The 22,347-nt window shown below is 35.2% G+C and overlaps 1 protein-coding gene and 1 long non-coding RNA gene across 2 annotated transcripts; both read right to left on the reverse strand.

Moving 5' to 3' along the window:
- Positions 1 to 9,698: 9,698 nt before the first annotated feature.
- LOC118433535 lies at positions 9,699 to 10,312 on the reverse strand. The gene is made up of 3 exons (XR_004833429.1): positions 10,214 to 10,312; positions 10,040 to 10,124; positions 9,699 to 9,949 (listed from the first exon to the last, which is right to left on the reverse strand). It is a non-coding gene; the product is annotated as an uncharacterized LOC118433535 (long non-coding RNA).
- Positions 10,313 to 12,611: 2,299 nt separating this feature from the next.
- LOC110862407 (elongation factor 1-alpha 2-like) lies at positions 12,612 to 22,161 on the reverse strand. The gene is made up of 4 exons (XM_022111604.1): positions 22,147 to 22,161; positions 21,401 to 21,703; positions 19,858 to 19,931; positions 12,612 to 12,975 (listed from the first exon to the last, which is right to left on the reverse strand). Exons 1-4 carry the CDS (start codon positions 22,159 to 22,161, stop codon positions 12,612 to 12,614), a joined length of 756 nt encoding a protein of 251 aa, XP_021967296.1.
- Between the last annotated feature and the right edge of the window lie 186 nt (positions 22,162 to 22,347).

Below are 22,347 nucleotides of genomic sequence, written 5' to 3' on the forward strand. Positions count from 1 at the left end.
CAATACGTGACTCAAGAAAAGGATACCGAAGAATTCTTGGACTTTGCAACTTTAGAATTGGAGAAGATGATGAAACATCACTACATCAGCAAAGCTCAGCATGAATTTCTGGTGGATCTTCGCCAGAATCTCAAACCAGGTGAGATTGTCATATGGGGCGATTTTTCTGAAAATTATTCACCTGTCATCCAAAATGCTGTCCAGTCTGAGTATTTTTCCCATAAGCAAATCACTCTCCACCCCTTCACGATATATTGGAACGTGAATCAAGAAGTCAAGATGAAGAGCATAACTGTCATTAGTGATTGTATCACTCATGACACAAACTCTTTCTACGCATTCCAGACCAAACTCGTACCAAAACTTGTTGCTGAGTTTGCTGCTGCCCAAATCAAGATTACCAAGATCTACTACGTTTCGGATGGATCTGCAGCCCAATATAAGAACCGAAAAAACTTCTGTAACTTATACCATCATCTAAAGGACTTCGGAATTATAGCTGAATGGAACTATGGAGCAACTGCTCATATAGGGACCTCAAGATGCTCAAGGAGGAATTGCGAAACGTCGAGCAAGAACTGCATCCCTACAAGGCACCAAGATTACAACAGCCTTAGAATTCTATAACTGGTGCAGTTCAAATATCAAAGGAATAGAATACATCTTCATCTCGGATTCCGAAATTCAGGAGATTATTGATGAAAAGGATTTAACTTCCCGGTACGAGACAATAAAAACAATTGCGGGGACTCAACAAGCTCATCGTATTGAAATTGCATCGGGAAAAATTCACCTTTACGAAGTTTCTCGGGACACCACGGTGATGGCTACGAAAATAATGGAATCCGAAGGCCAACCTCCCCTGGTCATCATCGATGAATGCTCTGTCAGCGATTGGGTTGTTTGTGTCTACGAGAAACAATGGTATGTCGCAATCATCGACGAAGTGGACCTCGCGGAACAGGAGGTGAAGGTGACATTTTGGAAACCCAACACCTCCAAATCCAAATCTGGAACTTCGTATATTTCTGAAAACGCTTCTTGTTACATCAAGATTGGACAGATTATTAAGAAGATTTTCCCATCAAGAGCATCAAGACGTGGAAGGACCATCAACATCTCTATGGAGGAGCAGGAAGAAATAGGAAGACTCTTTCAACAATTTCAACGATAAATGTATAAACTTGTAAATAGTGTATATATGTAAATAGTAGGTTAAGTTCTTAGTTTAGACCTTTATTTTATGCGGTGCTAGTATTATGAAGTGATACCTCCTAGTCTCAAGAAAGAAGAAGGACGTGGTGGCGAAGATGGACTTCGAATGGTGGTATTGGTGGCTGACCTAATAATATTTTTTAATAAATTTATTTATTAAATCATATTATTAAATACTTTAAATGAATTATTCAAATTTACCCGATTCTTCGAATTTAAAATCATTTGGTAATTTAGTCATGATCGCAGATCGCATAATATAACTTTCATATGGCTTTCAATGACTGTTTTTAATTGGTAAGAATGTTAGTTTAATTATCCCGCGATAATTAAATTAACATCACCTTGGGTAAGGGTCCGAGGTTGTTGCTACCTCGCTGATGACTGGATTTTCCAGCAGGAAGTATTTGTAAGCAAATAATTCTTGGACTAAGCATAGTCGAAACCCTAAAATTGCTGATAGTGTCTAACAAACACTATTAGCTTATGAAATTTTACACAATCATGGTGATCCATGATTATGAACAAATAATTTCAGATAAGCTTAAGTTTTAAATTTGGAGTGATTTGGATAAACTTAATGTGCTTATCTGAAAAATTGATAAGTACACTGATAACCCCCGGAGCGCTAATTTTCGAGTGCATGACGTCATTATAAATTCAGATAAGCTTAAGCTTTAAATTTGGAGCGATTTGGATAAACTTAATGTGCTTATCTGAAAAATTGATAAGTACACTGATAACCCCCGGAGCGCTAATTTTCGAGTGCATAACGTCATTATAAATTCAGATAAGCTTAAGTTTTAAATTTGGAGCGATTTGGATAAACTTAATGTGCTTATCTGAAAAATTGATAAGTACACTGATAACCCCCGGAGCGCTAATTTTCGAGTGCATGACGTCATTATAAATTCAGATAAGCTCAAGTTTTAAATTTGGGGCGATTTTATGACTTCATGCAATACAAGTGCATTTTCATGCAATTCTGCATGCCTGAAATGCATGATTCATAAGCGTCATATATATTCATAAGTTTGTTACGGCCTTTACCATACAAGATGGCCCCCACGGAAACTTTGACCTCAAAAAAGTCATGGTTCCAGTCATTTCCCTTCCGACAACAAAAGCTGAGAATATAGCTCTTTTGACGTAGACAAATCTGGCATCAGGTTGTCAGAAGGGAAATGACTGGAGCTATTAGTTTTTTAACGATTTATGTGTATGTAAAAAAACCGCGAATATTCGAATTTTGAAATTTTTGATGCATCGAAATGTTCATATTCAGGGGGGGATTCGAATGTCAAATGCAAGTTTGGGCCTAATTCTTGTTGTACCGAGTGTATACTAGCTTTCTCATTTTTCCCAGTTTCTTGTCTCAATTTTTAAAGGGGGTGTGGTTACATGCAGTTCTTAAATTCCTATACTACGTGAACCCTTCCACCGAAAATTAAATTTGTAATAATTTTTATAGAAATCGGTGGGATCGATGCGAAAAAGATTTTTACGTATCCCTCATTTTCTATCAACAGTATTCAATCCCGGTATTTCATTCGCTTGCAGCCATACATACATGCATGTGTACCTTACACATTTTCTTATACACATGTACATACATATGTATGTACGCATCATATAATAATTGACACAACTTACAAATTTGTAGTTTTCTAATTGTAACAAATTTAACTTTAATTTTAATTTGTCCCAAATATCTGTAAATTCTAAAATGTTTGGCTCTCTGTTCTGTCTAAAAGGCTTTATTTGACCTTAGGAATTACAACATAGTGGTGCCATTTATCAGGTTATCAAGATTTATTGCTAAGACTGAAAAATTTTCAAAGTATCGTGAATGGCAGTTTTCCCAGTAGTAGACGCAGTCGGCAATTAGCCTTAAATGTGCTACCGCCACTGGTCGGGCTGTCTCTATTTGTGAGCAGTTCAGGCACCCTATAAAGTACATACATAGATACATACAAATATAATTCCTACATATCACGAGGCAAAACAGAGTGGCAAAAATTATATGTCCCATAAAAATCTTTGTGTGGTATTTTGGTTCATATAACGCACGAACTATGTATATTTCAAGCTATAAAAGTGCAAAATAAATAATTAATAAACTCTTAACAAAATCAACACCCAGCGGTGTCAATATATGACTTAAACAATTGTTAGAATATTGGCACCAAGTGGATATAACTTGTTTATACATGGTTAAAAAGTATAACCATTGGGAAGTAACCAATTCCGCACGGTATCAACATTGTAACCAAGACGATTAAGTCACATACATAGTGACAACGCTCAGTGATGAATTATAACCAGTTTGCTTAGAGTGTGAATAAAAATAAATTTATTAATTACAAATTTATATTAAAAATAGAAATAAGTACAAATATTTTAAAATGGGTGAATTCATACAAGCAAAAATGTAACAATTTGATGAAGTAAGTACTAATAATTATTTGTTTAATTTTATTTTATAAAAATTGATTGAACTATTTATGTAAACATAATTTTCATTATTTTAAGACATTTATGACGAATGTATGTACATAAATTTAGGTAGCTAAACTTAATAAAATTATATGTACAATATGGAAATTAAAACTTTATACATACGTAGGAGCTGAAGTATTTAGAAATACATACGCTTGTCATTACCCCGACAAACGATTAATTTATAAATATATTTTATGTATTTGTAACCACAAATTTCTTAAACATGATTCAAAGCAGGCTAGTGGCATCAAGCTACATATGTATATAGCTCAATCTCATAGCTCGGGCAAATTTCCAACGACAGGGTTCTACAGAGTCCTAAATACGAATATTCTTATCGGTTACCTTTCCATAAATAATGATTTAATACTTCCAGTGCAATAACATGGAAAATTTCCTCAATTGCCCCAAAACTGCCTGTGCACCGGACTATTTTAATTACCGCTTTGCCTAGAACCTTACGGCGTCAAGGATAAGCAAAGGAAGCAAAATTAGTTGTTACGAACAATGTTTGTGCAATTCTTTAAAGACACGCATCACTTGGGATGGTATTTATGTATGCACACATTCATATTTCATACAGATCATTTGAAGACTGTGGTAGACTCATAGTCAACACATGTATGATCCGAATGATAAATCCAGTTCCGAGAATACGAAGATCTAATCAAGTAAAATAAAACAAGGGTATTAATTTAGTGTCAATAATAAGGGCTGCATACGTATTAACAACTCTGAGAAAATACTTCAAGGTTCGATTATGTACTCGTCTTCAAGAGTGTCACGGATCAAGTATTCAACAAGCCTTACTTTCTCAATTCGAAATTATTTTTTGAGAATATGCCCAAATGTTGGTTAAATTCATAATCTACAACCCAAGTCCAATTCAACATTAACTACAACAGCACGTTGCATAAAATGGATGTCAATTTAAAGAACGACAAATTAAAAGTGATCCTCACAATATACCACGTTGTGATAGAATTTTAGATTCTCCGTACGAACTGGGGATATACACATATTACTTGCTAATATCCTTGTAGGGTCCCTAATTGTTAAAAATCGACTTATAATCTTGAACCACAAAACCCCAATTGCATTACTATTACTAATTAAGAACCACATCAACAAAATTAGTGAAATTTAACTACGTACATATGTACTTACATATTGGCGGGGTTGAAGAATGTTGGCGGGGTGGAATAAACAAGAACAGTATACAGGCCTTAAAAATATTACAAAATTTGTACAGCCTACATAAATACATGTGTGGGCAACTAATTCGACACCAAGCTCACCAAAGGAAACCACAGCACCCACAAATATTCCACTTTGATTCTACGCTGAACCTGAAGTACGAGACGAAGGTCAACCTTGTTGAATGTACATGCATATATAATTTTTACACACTACATACGTTGGTACATACATATTTACGAACAACCAAAACAGGCCGCATGCCTGGCCCAACAGTTCTGGCATAGGATCATGCAGCAATGCTATACTCTAAAAGCATAACGTCATGTTTATTCGGTACAAGGAAAATTTTGGTTGCTGTTCAACTTCCTATGGAGGAAGAAATTAAAACAGTTATCGATATGTAAAATACACCTTATTCCGTTCAAGATTGAAGACAAATATGGGACATATTAATTAATTATCGTTTTTTTTGCACAAGCCGAAACCCTTCACCCAGTAGGAGGACAAGGATTAAAGACAAAAATTGAGTAACCAGGTCTCTGTCTACCTCAAAAAATCCGTTCATATTGCACAGGAAAATGTAATCAAGTAAAATATGTGTGCAAATTACATACATTTGTAATAACTTTTGTTCTCGAAATTAATTTCCATGCGACGTAAAACCCTAATAGAAATAGAAAACTGAACAACGTTTATAGGAAATAAACAAAAATATGGTAATCAAGATGACCATTTTGTCCATCAGCGTGTCTAATTGAATGTTTGAAAAGTTCATGTCATTTAATATATGCATGAACCACTCGTCGATTTACCTTGGGACGGATGATATCTATCACACACTTTTGCACCTAGATATTCGTTAAGTAATTATCACGGCTTAATATGAATTTATCCAAAATGTCCACAGAACATCCTACATACCCACTTTAAAAAACTCTGAATCCCAATCTCCAGCGAGTACAATACCAACTGTTCGCTTCTTCCTTAACCAAACTTTATTTGCTGTTGTTTCATGAAACTAATTACATTTGATAAACTGTAAAAAAATTTGAAAACAAGCAGACCAACTACTGATCCGATGTTTGCAACGCAATGTTACATACACAAACATATTTTTAATTTATTCTTTTGCACGTTAAGTGTATTTTATGGAATCTCAACCCTTTACTTTGTATTTTATCTCATGTAAAAGTCACAACAACCTTGAAACCTTGGGTTTCATATGTGTTGTTTTGCTTATGGTCATCTGCCCTTATTATGTGGAGAAAATTGCCAGATCTTTACCTACAGTTTGGGAATTTATCACAGCAATGACAAAAAATTATTTTCTGTTTACAAGAAAACAACACGAATGGAAATATTTACTAATTATGGGCAGCCTTTATGCATTTTTTTGTAGTTTACTTAAAAATAAATTGTAAAATTTTATCAATAGTAATAAATTTGTACTTGTAATTTAGCTTACTCCTATATATTGAATCCGCTATATATGTATTAGTTATCTAAACTTTCTATTAGTTTTAGAAAGTTTTCCTTCTAAATACTCCAACCAAGATGAACGCACAGGTGAACTAATGATATTCCTGATAAAATTAGCCTAACACGTCGTTGGCATCGGATGGCACAACATATTAAAAGCTGCACTCAAATACAATCATTGCATATGAGTTTACAAAGAAGGATGAACGCATACGGGTCGCTTGTGAAAACCATAATTCCCGATTAGAATATCAAAAACTGTACTAGGATGTGAATTTTAATTGTGTACATAATTAAAATTCACATGTTGACCATGCGATTAAAACCAATAGTGCCACAACGACTATTGACAAACACAATTTCAATAATCGATAAAATATACCTGCCTTTAATTTACAACTAAAGAGCTACCTATCAGCTTAAATGTTAAGGTGCACACCTGCAAATATACAGCTTGCAATGGAATTCAACTTATCACCCTAATAACCCTGACCATGCAAGAATACATAACGCAGCCCAGGGATAAAAACATGTTGCGATACGCAGTGACGCCCAGTTTCTCCCATATTTTCTTGATTCCTGCTTCTAGCATTATTGTGTTAGTCCCTCACCTGAGAAAGTGATGAATATGGAAGGGAATTTCATTACATTTTGTTTATCATCCTTGTAAGGGAAAAGAAAGTACACGTCAACGATCCTATTCAAGATGAGGACGGCTTCAAATATCTCGAGGACGCCGAACATCTTGCCAAATCGCTTAATTTTGCATTATTTCGTGGAGGTGGCTGGAGCAGTGGTCAAGGTGTGAACGGAATTGTACGGGGAACAAGTGAATGTTTAATTGCAGTTTGTAAAATGGCTTAAAAAAATTACATCAAACTTCAACGTCGAGATCATTGTGCGAGATACGTTTTCGCAAGATTTTTTCATGACATCCAAGACTGAAATAGCTGAAATTTGTGCATCACGACGGCACTGGTGTCTGCTGTACAACATACAATTGGGAAGAAATTTGAATGTAAGTTATAGTACGTACAATAGTTCCTACATAAGTAAATGATGGTATTATGGTGTTATGTAATTTACGCAATATTTTAAAATTTTACAGCTTCCAAACAATACGTAAGTAAGGAGATGGAGTTTTTCTGCTACTGGACATAAGTAACTATTATTATAATTTTAATCGATGGTGTGCATGTTTATATTGGTCCACTTTTGCTAAGATTTATCCGTTTACTTTTATCGTTACATACAGTGTAAGTCTATATTTTTACATTGATTATTGGGATGTTTAAAGAAAATCAAATCCGGTGTTAAATTTTATGCAGCTGATTGCGAAAAGCTTCATTTTAAAAATTTACATGCAATTACTTGCAACCGTTGTAATTCAGAGGGTGTACCAAAATTCGTTAGAAACATAGCCCCAAAGGATCTCGAGTATTTCAGACATGGACGCACCAGGCCTATAATTCCGTGACTATATAATTCTACCGCTTCAAAACGGGATAGCAATGTTGAAATTTTTCACTTCGATTCCAACCCTGATAATTCGTGCCTGATTATCTGTGGAAAGTTTTAAGGAAATTCTAACCTCTACCTGAACGGTGGAAGAATGGAAAAACCTAGATTTAGATCATTCAACGACACTAAACAAGAAAAAACTCCATTTAACAGTTAATCTATCATATCATAACGTCGTTATTTTTATTATTCTGGTTTGTTTCACCATTTACTTAAGTTTACTGCATGAGTTCGCAAAAAAAACACCGTGACAAGAGAGTACATATGTATGTATGTACAAGTTCAAGATAATGATCAACAAAAGAATCACTGCAACTTCACCTTTGCTGCAGTAAAATAAAATTCTTCTTATAAATAAATGTGCACCACCTACACGTACATATTTTGATTTCTGTACGTATTGGTAAAATAATTATTTTTCATGGTTTGTTTTTTAAATTTACATATGTATGTATATGGAACTAATTTCTTGTTTTTAATGAATTCTAAATTGTCTGCTAAGTTCCGACCCCCGTTGTCAAGCCCCACACTTCTGCGTAGTAGCAAAAAAACTTATCGGGTTCCACCAAAAACTGATGTGTGACAGCGAACAACACGACTGAAGACAGCATACCACTTCAATATCTGAACCAGTCGTATTTACATACGTGGGCGCGTGATGTGCGAAGAGCAGGATTTGTTTTTCTCTACCAAGTTTGTTGTGCAAATCCATCTAATTGAAATTTTCTATTTCCAAATATTTACATGCGTAACGGACCCTCTTCTGTCGGTATTAGTCAAAATCCATGGTAAGATATTCATCGAACTTGTGTGTCTATGTATGCACGCATATGTACTATTTTTCATCTAACGGAAGTAATATAACTGTACCACATGATTTGATAAATCGTATGGAAATAAGAACGGTATTGAATCGGTACTCATTATTAAACGTTAACAGGATACCTAATCGGTACAAATATGTAGTAACAATTCGGCGCCGATTCATTATCACTTGGTGCTTTATTTCGCTACCTTTCCGGGGCTAGCATTTTGCAGCTCGAGTATGGAATCAGGTAATATTTTACGACTAATTGGCCAATAACAAGTCCATATTCCTTGAAATTTTTCGTTATTGACTATTAGGCATTTAAAAATTTTACCGAAAGATGTTACCAACTTTTCTTACACCCTGTATATATGTATTAGGTTGCCATTTTCAATTTCTGAACTTTTTGCACACTTAAACATTACACGTGCCAAAAATATTTTTCCATCCATCAACATATATTACCACAGAAAGATGTACATATCGGATATTTTGCATAATCCGGGTCCGAGTACCAACTGGATTTTTAAAAAAACTTAAAAACCTAAAATTCAGCGTTTATGCGGTCGCATAGGTTTCAGAATTTACATTATCTGATTTTCAAACCTGGCCCCGCTTACTATGTTTATGAGTAAGCTCATCCCAACCCAGAGAACGGCCTCTGTGGGGGCTCCTGCTAGTTCTGGTCCGTCAGTGCTTCATAGCGAAGGAGCACCCACCCCGTACGTTCACAAAGCCAAGTGGGTATTAGCTAAAGTTTCCCGGTACTAGGGATCGAACCGCTCCTGCGTGGTGACAGGCTAACACTCAATCCATTAGCCCACAGAGCTTAGATTGGCAAGTTCAATCGTCAAGTTCGTCAGGTATAGCAGTACTAATTTTTAGTTAAACTTAAATATGTAAATGTGTGCCTACATACATAATGTCGTTCATACATACGATTAATTTAGTAGAAATAAGGTGAAGCTTGCTTTGTCAATTATGTAACCAATATTTTAAATCTATACATACTTATGCAGCCATATACATACATACAACTACATATTTGTGTGAATGTTAGGATTCCAATTAAAATCTGTCATCTTAACTTGTCCTCGACTCCATTGCAACAACCGCCACGGAAAATTTTGGTCGATGTGAAGTTTTTTCGTACCAATGTGTTTTGTCCCGAGATGCGCATGTTGGTTTGGAGGTCAAATTCAAGTTTTAAAACGGCACAGTTTCCTACAAATTAGATTCACATATTTTTCACGATTAATCAATTTACCGAGATGGAAGGAAAAATAAACATTTCATTTATTTTTACTAAGTCACCTCTCTGCGTAATCCTCATATCAAACAGATTTACACCTTCTGGACCAAATCGCCCCTCATTTCTTATCGAAATGTGTATCATTTTCTAAATACGTGAAACAAAATAAGATACAAATTTAACTAACGCACGGCTAACATAAATTTATTGAGGGTAAATATTTTTGACAAACATACCTTCCTTCAACCTGTGGAAAACATTGGTTTGGTTGAAATTTGGCAATGTAGGAGTCCTCAAGTGTATGTACAATGCGTAAAATTAGTTACGCCACGACCCTAAAACATACATACCAGTTTAATTAATTAATTTATATATTTATTATAACGGTCTTAATTAATAAATAATTGGGCTAATTTTATTTGAAAATTGTCAATAAAAATTGCTTGTGCTGCATAAAGTAAGAATAATAATAATTTTTTCCGAGAATCTGGGGTATGTACGACCAGTATTTTACACTAAAATATTTAGTTCTCACATACCATAAAAATACTACATTGTCCCGATAATTTGACTTTAAATAAATTCCAAACTAATTAAAAATATTTACATAATTTCTCAAAGTAAAATCTTACCATTCACTTCCCTAAAATTTCACGTCTATTACTGTGACGTTCCCATAGCCACGTCGTCAACTCAGGACAGCATATGGCCAAGAATTTACGGAATTTCCTCCAATAACTGTTTGATTTGATATAACTCACTTACATATTCCTATTTTGACACTGACATGATTCTCAGTATTAAAATCTGCATTTATTAACTAAGAATTTTTAAAATTTCAAATTACAAATAAGTCTAGAAACTAATTCCTGTACTTATCAGTGGTTGCTGGATGGAAGGAAAAACGTATGCAATTTGACCTGAATCCAATTTATGAAGCTTTATGCTTTACAATTTGTTTAACAAACAATAAAAGTTCCATACTCATAAAAACAAAACAAGGAAGCGAATATCGTATAAAAATTGGAGGCCATTGCGTAAAGCATGTTGTTAATGAAATTCAGCTTAACGCCCCCCTCCCCCAAATAATAATTATGCATCGCCTCCTAGGCTCGAAAACCTTGAAATTTCGTGTATTATACACTTTACCAAAAAATAAACCACATCCTTCCAGCACGGTCCATAAATGAACTGTGTTGATGAAGGAAGCAACCCATTTTATTTGTTGTACATACTCACGTCAAGCACAATTCACAATTTGAGAGCAATAAAACATTGCATTTATTCATGTATGTAAGTAAATAAGAGGTTTTTATCGAATTTTTGGCCATAAAGTACTAGAAATTTTACAGCATTTTTCAATATGTAACTGGTCACATGTGTAAACTCACATGTTCATAAAACATAATAATTGATGATATTTATTACGGAATTTCAATTGATACTTGTAATTTACAAATTTTGGGTTTAAACGTTTTGTACGGATTTATATATTTGCTTTCGAGTTTGTAAATAGTTTATAAAATTGCACCAAATTCAGCCAAATATTTGCCACAGAGGAAAAAATGACATACTGCGGTAGCGGTTTTTCATGTCAATCCAAGGATGAGAAATATGAAATGAAATATGTCTTAATTAAATTTCATAAAATTTTTGAATACCAAATAACCCAATAAATATGTCCCGGCATGTACATAAATTAATTAAAATCCTTGATGATTTTAGATAAAGTCTGACGCGAGTTTTCCTTTAATGTATGCTAAAATTGGGTGACAAGCATTTTTCACTGACCTTAATTTAAGAACAACCGGCATCTAAATATGTACGAATCAACCTTAATTTATGCCATTTTCTGTAGAACTGATATCTGTAGAATCAAAGATGTCTGCTTAACATGGTAAGCGGTGGCTATAACGAATAGAATAATAGATGTATTTTCACACAGAGCAAACTCTACTAAATCAATACTGCTAGTATAGCACTTACCTAGTCCTGTCTTAAGTTTTGTCCAATGCATAAATGAATGTAGAGCAAACAGGTTATTGAATTTTAAAAAATGAACAATTGTATTCGAAAGCCCATAAAATTCACTACAAAATAGATTGACTAGCTTTCAAAATGTCCACCTTTTGCTGCGACACAAGCCCGAAGTTTTGGCATCCAGCTCTCGATCGCAGTACGCACACGCTCCAAGGGGTAGTCATCCCATTTCTTGATGATAGATTTTTTTAGGGATTCCAAACTTGTATGGGGTTTAGAACATACATCCAGCTCCAATTTGGACCATATCTCATAGTCCAGCGGATTCAGGTCCCGTGATGATGCAGGCCATTCTTGATCACAAATGAAGTCAGGAATTTTGGACTTCAGCCACCTCTTTACGATTTTAGCCCTATGAGCTGGAGCTGTATCCTGCAGGAACGTCCACTCCTTATTTTTGAATAGGGTGTGGTTCAGTGGTTCCATAATTGGTTTGAGAACATCGCTCAAATAATTTTTGGCACGAACCTTCACCCCCTGAGGGACAAAATGTACTTTTGTCTTCCCATCCCAACTTGCACCCAACCAAACCATAACAGAAGCAGGATGGTGCGACCGATTGACTTCTTTCAAATTTTTGGGAATAGGCTGGACTTATTGGGCGTAGACCCGGTCATTTTGTTTATTGTATTTGGCCTCGACCGTGAAAATCTTCTCATCCGTGAAAAAAATCCGTTTCCATTTTTCACCCGCGTACCGCTTGATCAGCGCCCGGCTCCTGGCCAATCTATTTTTAACTTGCCGTGCAGTGAGCAGGTGTTGCTTTCCACGTTTTAAAGCCTTAAGTCCAAGGTCCACTTTAAGAGCCCTGGACATAGTTGTACTTGACACGTTCATTTGTATGGCCATTTTCCTTTGCGTCCGGCGAGGATTCCGACGAATTCGGTTCTTCAGTGCCTTGAGGAATTTTGGTGACCGTTTTGACCTTGGCCTCCCACTTCTTGGTCGGTCCTCAACACTGCCAGTGTCGAAGTAACGTTTTACGGTTCGTTCGACCAATTTGCGACCAATACCAGTTTGTTTGAGTGAACGGAAAATCTCGGAAATTTTTTTCCACTCAGATGTTGGTGAAGAATTGCAGCACGCTTTGTTTGAACAGCAATCATTCTGATACACTAAGTTTTAAAAAATATTGAAGCGTGTTATTTTATACGAAATTTCATGGAGAATCAGAAAAAAAATATATTAACTTTCCACAACAATTGCCAATATGTTTTTTTTGAGCGGGAAGTAGTGGACACAACTTAAGACGGGACCAGGTATTTTAAATGACAGACCGGATATCGCTCTTTCGAAGTTATGAAAATTATACGACAGCCATCCGACAGGGCATCCCGTATTTTAAGTTGTGAATAATGAAGGAGGCATTGTTCATTCAATTAATTATTTACCTTACATTATCAAGTATTATCATTTCTTATCCGCATTAAACATGTACAATGTAAACACTTGCCAGGTGATCCATTTGGCTATTGTTTCCTACTCACTTTCTAAATAGCTGGCATAATTTTTTAATTATGTATCATGAACAACCCATATCCGCTACTACATTAACAATATATAACATACCTGTTTTTATCTGCCCCAAAACATTTTAATTATTCAAAGCAGCTAACAAACTTACAGGATTTGCCAAGGGTGCGGCCAGTTATCCTTATCCAACCAAAAGAAATAGTATTAACTGCAGCCTCACTGCTTTAAATAATCACAGTATTAGAAAATGATATTGTACTACATTCTACCGTCTTTGGTTCGACACCTCAAAATTATTAGATTTCTTCGATGTTCATTTTTCATCTGGGACGAGAAGAAACACCAAATCGTATTAAGGGCATTGATGTATCATAAATTCGTCAAGGCATGGATATATTTACACTTTATCTACGTCCTGCTGCAAATCTTGAATCTTACGATTGTGAAATACACCTTTATTGAGAGCTCTGTTGGAATAATGATGTGCATTTTCTACATCCTATGTCTCGTAGTTCGATGGGATCATGTTATTGGGAAGGAGGGACCTGAATGTGTATCAATGCAATTGCATAATTACATAATTTCACGAACTAAGGGTATGAAAATATTGGCAAATTGTCTCGAGTTGTTACGCTATATTGGTTGGTTTATTTTAGAGGTTGAAACCTCATCCAAGCGCACCCCATTCGAGAAAATGGTAAAGCTGTTGTTCATCCTGATGGAAGTATCGGTTGGAGCACTACCTTTAAGTCTTATGACGCTAACTTATTTGTTTCCATGCATTCCTCCGTTTCTAGGATCCATGTTGTGCGCTGTTTCTAGAAAAATTGTCATACAAGACTCAATATTTCGACTCATGTTGTCATTTCTTGAATTTGTAATGATGCTGCAAATTGCTGTTGGAGCGATTCAATATTCTGGTTATACAATGGTATCAGGCATAATTATATTGTTCGCTGAATGTATGAAGACATTGGCCAGCCAAACTGGAGCAGATGAGCTTAGGATTAGTTCATACAGTAAATTACAGATATTACAACAAATTATCAATGACAGCATTCGGTACCGTATTTTACAAACATTTATTATCAGTATACCGGTTGTACAAATTATTTCCTGTTTTGCCACAGTTTGGCTATTGCATCAAGGAAAAATATTGAATTCCTTATTATTTGCTATATTCTATTTGGACTGCATTTGTTTCACAATGCTGATAATGAGTTGTGGTGGATTGTTGTACTCGAAATCAACAGCTTATATCAAGACGATATCCTCTGAGAATAATAAACTGCATAGAAAAATGTTGAAATCTATGCGGCCAGTAAAGGTGGTATTCGGCAATAATTTCATTGATGAGTTGACTCCGTTAGTCTTTCAAGGATTTTGTCTACAACAGACGGGATCAATGTTGATCTTGTGTATGTATGTATTTGGTGGGGTGACGATCCTGCCATTGTTGGACAGGACTAATCAGCTGCGTAAGCAAATGCTGCTTATTGCAGTCTCCCCAATACACGGCACGTGCCTTAATGTGTTGATTCCAAACCTCCCCTAAGACAGATAAGTCCCCCTTGACTTAAAAATCCTCCGGTCCTGACTATGAATTGAGTCAGGACCAGAAAGAGACTTGGTGGCTCCACCAAACGACAAAGTACTGGTGGCGTATTGCTACGCGACCAGTACGGGATCAATGTTGATCTTGGCGAAGGTGCAGTAAAGAAATGATGGAGGGTGTGGCGAGGAAATAAAAATATTTGCTATATATGCGTGTTTCGAAATGTCGAATTATTTATAATTCGACTTATGTTTAATTCATACCTACATATACAGAGAGCAATTTGCTTGGGTGATAACGATTTTGGTCTTTAATAACTCCAGAACGGAACTGGCTTTTGACTCCAAATTTGGAATGTAGTAGCATATGACCCTTGGCTCGAGGTTGGCAAAAATTCAGACCTCCAGGTGCAAAACCACACCCACCACTTACCTCAGAGTCAGATGGTGTCATAAAAACACTTTCCAAACTTAATTATTCGTATAACATGATAATTAAGCACGTCAGAGGTCTGGTATTTTCAATAACTTTTGATAACATGTATGGAATAATAAGTGATTTGACCAGAATCACACAACGCTAGTCTTGCACAACACTCAGGAAAGTACCCCATCGAGGTAAAAAATCTGGGAGTTCGCACGAAAATTGACCTTGTGACCTAAGAGTTGGACCCACCAGGTCAAACCCAGGTGCAGGGTAAAGTCTAAGGGCTCCACAACAACATTAAACGGGGCAGTCGAAATATTTTGCAAATGTTAATGGATGCGGACTCGAGTTAATCAGCGGTCGTGAACGCGTAAACAAACCATGAACTGATTTCCAAAATTAACTGGCAATTTTTCTAGAAATTAGATAACAGTGACTTATGTGTGTCATTTGACATAGAACTATATTGTCTACAAGGTAGAAGTAATAAAATAAAATAATCACTGCGTTTCAGTCAATTAAAAATGGGCAAAGTTGTGCTTTGTTTACTACGAGAACTTTTTTTAAAAAATTTTAGAGGCCGGTGAAATTGCATGTCGTCTCGTTTAACCATGAGTAAAAATTTTACGAAAAGTGTACGTAATGCGACCCGCTATATCCACCTTGAATAAAAACCACTTTTGGAAGTCTTAAAAGCATGGCTGTGAAATTTGGGGGGCCTGAGAGTGGCGGAATATCGTGGCGGAGAGAACTCTGACAGCCTAAATTTGACCCACGATTTCAAGACGGCCTTAAAAGATATTGTTTAGGTTAGAGCGGTTTTCCACGCCTAGAAACATTCTAAGTCTCCTGAAAAAAGTTGCAAAGCCAAATTCTGGCGTGTAAATTTGTATGAGCATGTTTTATACCGCCCAATTTTAAAACAACATGAGTTTGGAAAGTTTTATTATGACACCTACAAACTCCGGGGTCCGTAGAACGGGCAGTTTTGCACCTGGAGGTATGAATTTTTGCCAACCTCGAGCCAAGGGTCATATGCTACTACATTCCAAATTTGGAGTCAAAAGCCGGTTCCGTTCCGGAGTTATTAAAGACCAAAATCGTTATCACCGAAGCAAATTGCTCTCTGTATATGCGCATACATATGTGCATATATATCTATGCGCATGCAAGAATACATTTGACATTCAAATTTACATTTATGTATATGAATGCAAATATGTATAAATACGTATGTACATATGTGTGAATGCGTAGCCAAATAATATGTATATATGAACATACATAGCTCGAAAGAAGCCGTGGGTTTAAAAGATCAATAAACTGATTACAACGTGAGATTACAACGGGCCAAAAACACTCTAAATGGACTTCCAACGACTGGAAATAGGTCTGCTGGTCTGACGAAAGCAAGTTTTGCATTTTCGGGTCGGATGGTATGGTTCGAGTCTGGAGGAAACCTGGGGAGGCTCACAAGAACGAATGCCTTCGCCCTACGTGATACACGGTGGTGGTCCGATTATGGTCTGGGCTTGAATGTCGTGGTCAGGAGTTGGGAACTTGGTCATAATCGACGAAGTCACAACCAAAGAAGTGCACGTAAGAATTCTGAAGGAGAATTTGAAACAATCGGCCCGAAAATCTGGACTGGGAAGGAGCTTTGTCTTTCCACTAGACAATGACCCAAGGGTCACGGTCAAGTTTATCACAGAGAATATAAAACTTATTCCATGGGTTGCACTATCTCCAGATATGTACATCTTTGGTTTGAATTAGCAAAAACAATGTCATACCGGAAACCATCATCAAAGAAGGAACTAGTGAAAGTTTTGAAAGAAGAGTGAGAGACCATTGGAGAAAGCGTTTGTTGAGCCAATGCCAAGACGAATTTCCGCCCTCATTGCATCGAAGGGAGGTGCCACAAAGTATTAGCAGTAATTTTGTGCGTTATAATTTTAATGTCTCTTTTTTTAAGATTTTTTAATTAAAAGGTGTCCATACTTTTTGCGCCCTCGTTTTTTACATTTTCTCACAAAATTATATAAGAAATGTATTTATGTAATTTACATAAATAAATCATACTTACAGTTGAATACTGCACTAAATTTGCCAAGTATGATCAATTTTTCATGATATTTGGATAATAAATAATTATGAGTTTGTTTATATCATGAACATGAACCATATCATGCAGCAAATTTTGTATCGTGGGTGTACATAGATGCTATCCCTTTAGAATTAATTACAATAGCAAGTGTACGCATGTACGAACTAGTACCGCATTGAGAACCCAATATTTTTATGCGAATGTTGAAGAAAATAAGCATTTTACAGGGATATATTGTGAGGTGAAAAATTTCTGGAAATAATTGAACAAACGAAACATCGCTGGTCTCATGTTTCCATTGCATTTACAGCTAATCCAAAAAGTATTGGCAACCCTAAATTTTATTTTGTAAAGTTGGCTATAACTATTGCATCCGTTTATCTATTCTCATGAAAAATTGACCATATTCGACAAATTGAATACGTTACAGACTGGTAATAATGATTTTGTCGCTAAAATTTTGTAAACATAGTTTTTAAATACTGTAATCATTTAGGGACTTGCAACCCTTTATTCTCAATACTAAAATGTTTATTACACACCAGATTCCAAAACTAAAACTATGACTAAAAAATATAATCGTAAAATTCATTCCATACATACATTCTCACGTAGTACTATTGAGATATATCTATATTATGTTTAAATCTGTATTCAGATTATCATCGATTTATAATTGAGCAATGCTTTTTGGCTAATACGCGTTTCTTTGTGAAACATGTTGCACGCATGTATGGGTAAATATGCTCAACAACGTGTTCAGTGTTTATTCGTCGTTGACAGAGTTCATAGATCATCAGACACACATACGTAAATAAATATGTATGTACAAATGCATGTAAATATGCAGTTAATTAGCAGTCGACTCGGCCTAGTGGACAGACTCTGAATAGTCTGGCCCAATGACTGAGAGTTCGAATCCAGTAACTTTGCAAAAGTGCTGGAGGAGAACTGGCTGCTAAAATAAAAATATGTTTGATGCAGGCAAGTATGTATTGTATAGGTAGTCTGGGCTGTCTATGATGGTTTGCATATCAGTAGCAACCACCGCTTTTCCGTCCCTTTCCATGCTTCTTACAAATCTAGCTAGTTCTGAATTTTCTCCCAGATTTGAATATTCTGATTTTCGCTAGTAATCTTTCCCTCCGTGTTACTTATGAAAACCAGTCAAAATTTGTACTGATAAGGAATATCACGTTAATCAACGACAACAAACAAACAAACAAACAATATGTGCATGCGTATAAATAAATAAATAAATCGGTACCATTACCTGTCGTTTATTGGTGGCATTTATAAATTATAGTTTACAGTTAGCATTTACGCTAGACAAATGTACATACACTACATAACATGATTGAATCACCCTTTTAAAAAAAATTCAAGTAATCATATCACGAGAACGACATGGAATATTTCAAATATTTTTTCAGCATTTATTGGTAATATAGTTGACTTTATTCTTACAAAAGTTGGGACAAATATGATTAACTGTAGCGCTTATAAAAAATAAAATGTGCGAGAAAATGAAAAACGGACGCAACATAAATGCGTCACCCCTCTGAATTTTTAATTGTGTTCACTTTAGTTACTACCAAACCTAAATTCATGTATGGACATTGTGAGATAACACAACCCCAGGTTGTAAAAAAAATTACCGTGAAACACTTAACATGGCCTGCAGAAAAGAAATTTCAATTAAAAAAGGCGAGAAGTGATTGCTTATCATAAGAATGGACTTGGGTATAGAAAAATAAGCAAGATAACAAATATACTTACAGTGCAGGGTTTTCTCATGCAATACTGGGATATTGATGGGACTAATTTTAATTTGTTCCTACCCAAAAATAAGCGGTCACGTATTTTTGCGTTTCTATTAATGCGCGCATTTGAGCGCGTGGTGGGCAGTTAAAATATTTTTTCAGCCAAAACGTCCGATTTTCAAAAGGCTCTAACTTTTTGAGTTTTAGCGCGAATTAAAAAAACTGAAAACATATATGCTTAGAATTACTTCCTTTACAATATAAAATTTTTTATTTTTTTTTGAAAATTTCAATTTTTACCCAAATTTCGTATTTCGAAAAATAGCAACTCCTACAAAAATTGAAGTTTTCAAAATTTTTGATTTAATGAAATTTGCGGGCAATATGAGAGGTGTTGCAGTCCAAACGGGACAGTATCCCTTAGAGATTTTCTCAGGATGGCTCAATACGATGACATGCGCAGAGAAGTCGGCGGCTCCCTTAGGTGGGCTGACCTTCCAGTCTCGGGCGACGTACCCTCTAGCATCGAGAGCTTCAATCACGCACTTGCCGTCGGCGTTTCCTTCATTGCGCTCAATCTTCCATACCATCTTGCAGGGATGGGCAATATACATGAAAATGTATATTGAATATACTTTGTCAATATACTCAAATATTCTGCTTAATATACTATACTATATACAATATACAACGACATCGAAATATACAATATACAAATATACGTATATAATATACTAGATTTTTGTTCCAGATAATATACATGTATATTCAATATACAATTTCAATATACTTTTTCAAAAAATAAGGAATCAAGCCAGATAACGTCTTAAAACCGTTGACATATTACCAACTTTGATAATAATTTTAGGAAATTTTGGTTTGTAATAGCATAAAATAACCAAAATAAATTTTAACAAAGGATTTTTCGTCTAAAATGACAATGTAATCATCTTCATATCGTAGACATTTCAGGTCAGCAAATTATCAGAGGTAGGCAAGGTACTTTGTCCGCAAGATACAAGAAATACTTTGTCAGACAAGATATAAGATAATCCTAGTTCACGCACACAAGATACTTTCCTAAAGTTGAAGTACATACTTATGAAAGGATTAGTTAAGACGCAAGATATGTATCTTAAGATACTTTTATTTTTTCAACATATAAGGTGGAATAATCGAACCTAACAGATAAGTTTAATGGAATTCGAACGCAAAATTCAAACTATTTAGTAATGACAGTTAAGAATTTTAAAAGTTTTATAAGCTTCAAGGAATTTCAAACAAGTTACACCTGTATTTAGATAGGGGTACTTGGGGAGTGCGTAATGTTTGTTTTGGTACATCTTACTCAAATTGTCGTAAAGTATTACGTAGTGTAATACATTTTTGCATAAATTGGTAAGTATTTGTATGTACATGTGCATACAAACACATGCATACAATACCTGTAAAACAATCAATTATATGTTGTATTATTAATTCGCAAGAGCAAAATTTTTAAAAGTCGATAATATTACTTTAAATAGGCTGACCATCAGTCATTGTTAGAAATTGACTTCATTTATTGAATAAATTCGATACATTTAACCTTTTCACAAATTAATGAAAAAAGAATCCTATATCTTGAAAGTATCTTAAGATACATTTCTGCCGGGCATCAATGGATAAGATAGTTACAGAAGATACTTTTCATCTGCAACAAGATAAAATATACAAGATACTTTTCGATCAAGATATAAGATAACCTTTAAATAATCAATGTCTTCATCAAATTAGAATTAACGTATAAAAACTTTTATGTGCAGTTAAAAAATTAAAGTCGATAAAAACGTTATCTGGCACTCCTTAAAATTATAAAATACTATTATCTAGTGCATTTTAGCGGGTAAAATTGAAATGTATATTGTATATTCGGAGGACCGTTTTTGCTCCCAATATACAATATACAATATACTTTTTTCTGAAGATTTTGATATACAATATACAATATACAAAAAGTATATTATATACTGTATATAATATACTTGTATATTCAATATACATGTATATTGCCCATCACTGACATCTTGTCGGAAACCTCCAACATGTTGTCTCCGTTCCATCCAGAAATGGGGACAAAGGGCACGGAAGTTGGATTGTATCCAATCTTTTTGATGTAGCTTTTGACTTTATTCTTGATTTCCTCGAAACGAGCTTCAGAGTAGACAGGCTCGGTGGAGTCCATTTTGTTGACTCCAACAATAAGCTGTTTAACTCCAAGGGTGTAAGCGAGGAGGGAGTGCTGACCAATTTGTCCGTTCTTGGCAATACCGGCTTCAAACTCGCCAGTACCGGCCGTCACGATAAGCAAAGCGTAATCGGCCTGCATACGTTAAAACAAAACAATTAATTAGTATTTTCAAACTTTTAATTTAATCAATATCAAATTTAAGTTGTTATCAATAATTTTCATGCAATTATTAAGTGGCCAATTTATATCACCTGAGATGCACCCTGCACGAACTAGGTCAAATAATAATTATGCATCCAGCTTGCCTCCCAGCCTCGAAAAAACCTGAAATTTCGTGAATGATACACTTTATCAAAAAATAAACCTCATCCTTCCAGCACGGTCCATAAATTAACTGTGTTGATGGAGGAAGCAATCCATTTTATTTGTTGTACATACATACACTCTCCTAAATCTGGTAGTGATTTTTTATTATTATTACTGCGTGGAGTATCTATGTGACTCTACCGGGAATCCTAATAACCATAATTTCTGCTTGGTAGCTTATCGGCACACAGCGGTAATGAAAAACATACAAATCGGAAATACATCATTTCTGGTCCCGTAGCAAATGATGATATTACTCTACCGGATTTCGGAGAGTGTACATACTCACGTCAAGCACAATTCATAATTTGAGATCAATAAAACTTGCATTTATTCATGTAAGTAAATAATATTTTTATCTAATTTTTGGCCATAAAGTACTAGACATTTTACAGCATTTTTCAATATGT

The sequence above is a fragment of the Folsomia candida genome, unplaced genomic scaffold, assembly GCF_002217175.1.
Source record: "Folsomia candida strain VU population unplaced genomic scaffold, ASM221717v1 Fcan01_Sc056, whole genome shotgun sequence".
Taxonomy (NCBI): Eukaryota; Metazoa; Arthropoda; class Collembola; order Entomobryomorpha; family Isotomidae; genus Folsomia; species Folsomia candida.

Bases quoted from the DNA above. Each gene is read 5' to 3' on its own strand.
- LOC110862407 (XM_022111604.1), bottom strand. The intron at 19,932-21,400 runs GTGATGGGCAAT...CATCCCTGCAAG, and splicing joins AGGTTTCCGACAAGATGTCA to ATGGTATGGAAGATTGAGCG. The intron at 12,976-19,857 runs GTACGTCGCCCG...CGACACTGGCAG, and splicing joins GAAGCTCTCGATGCTAGAGG to TGTTGAGGACCGACCAAGAA.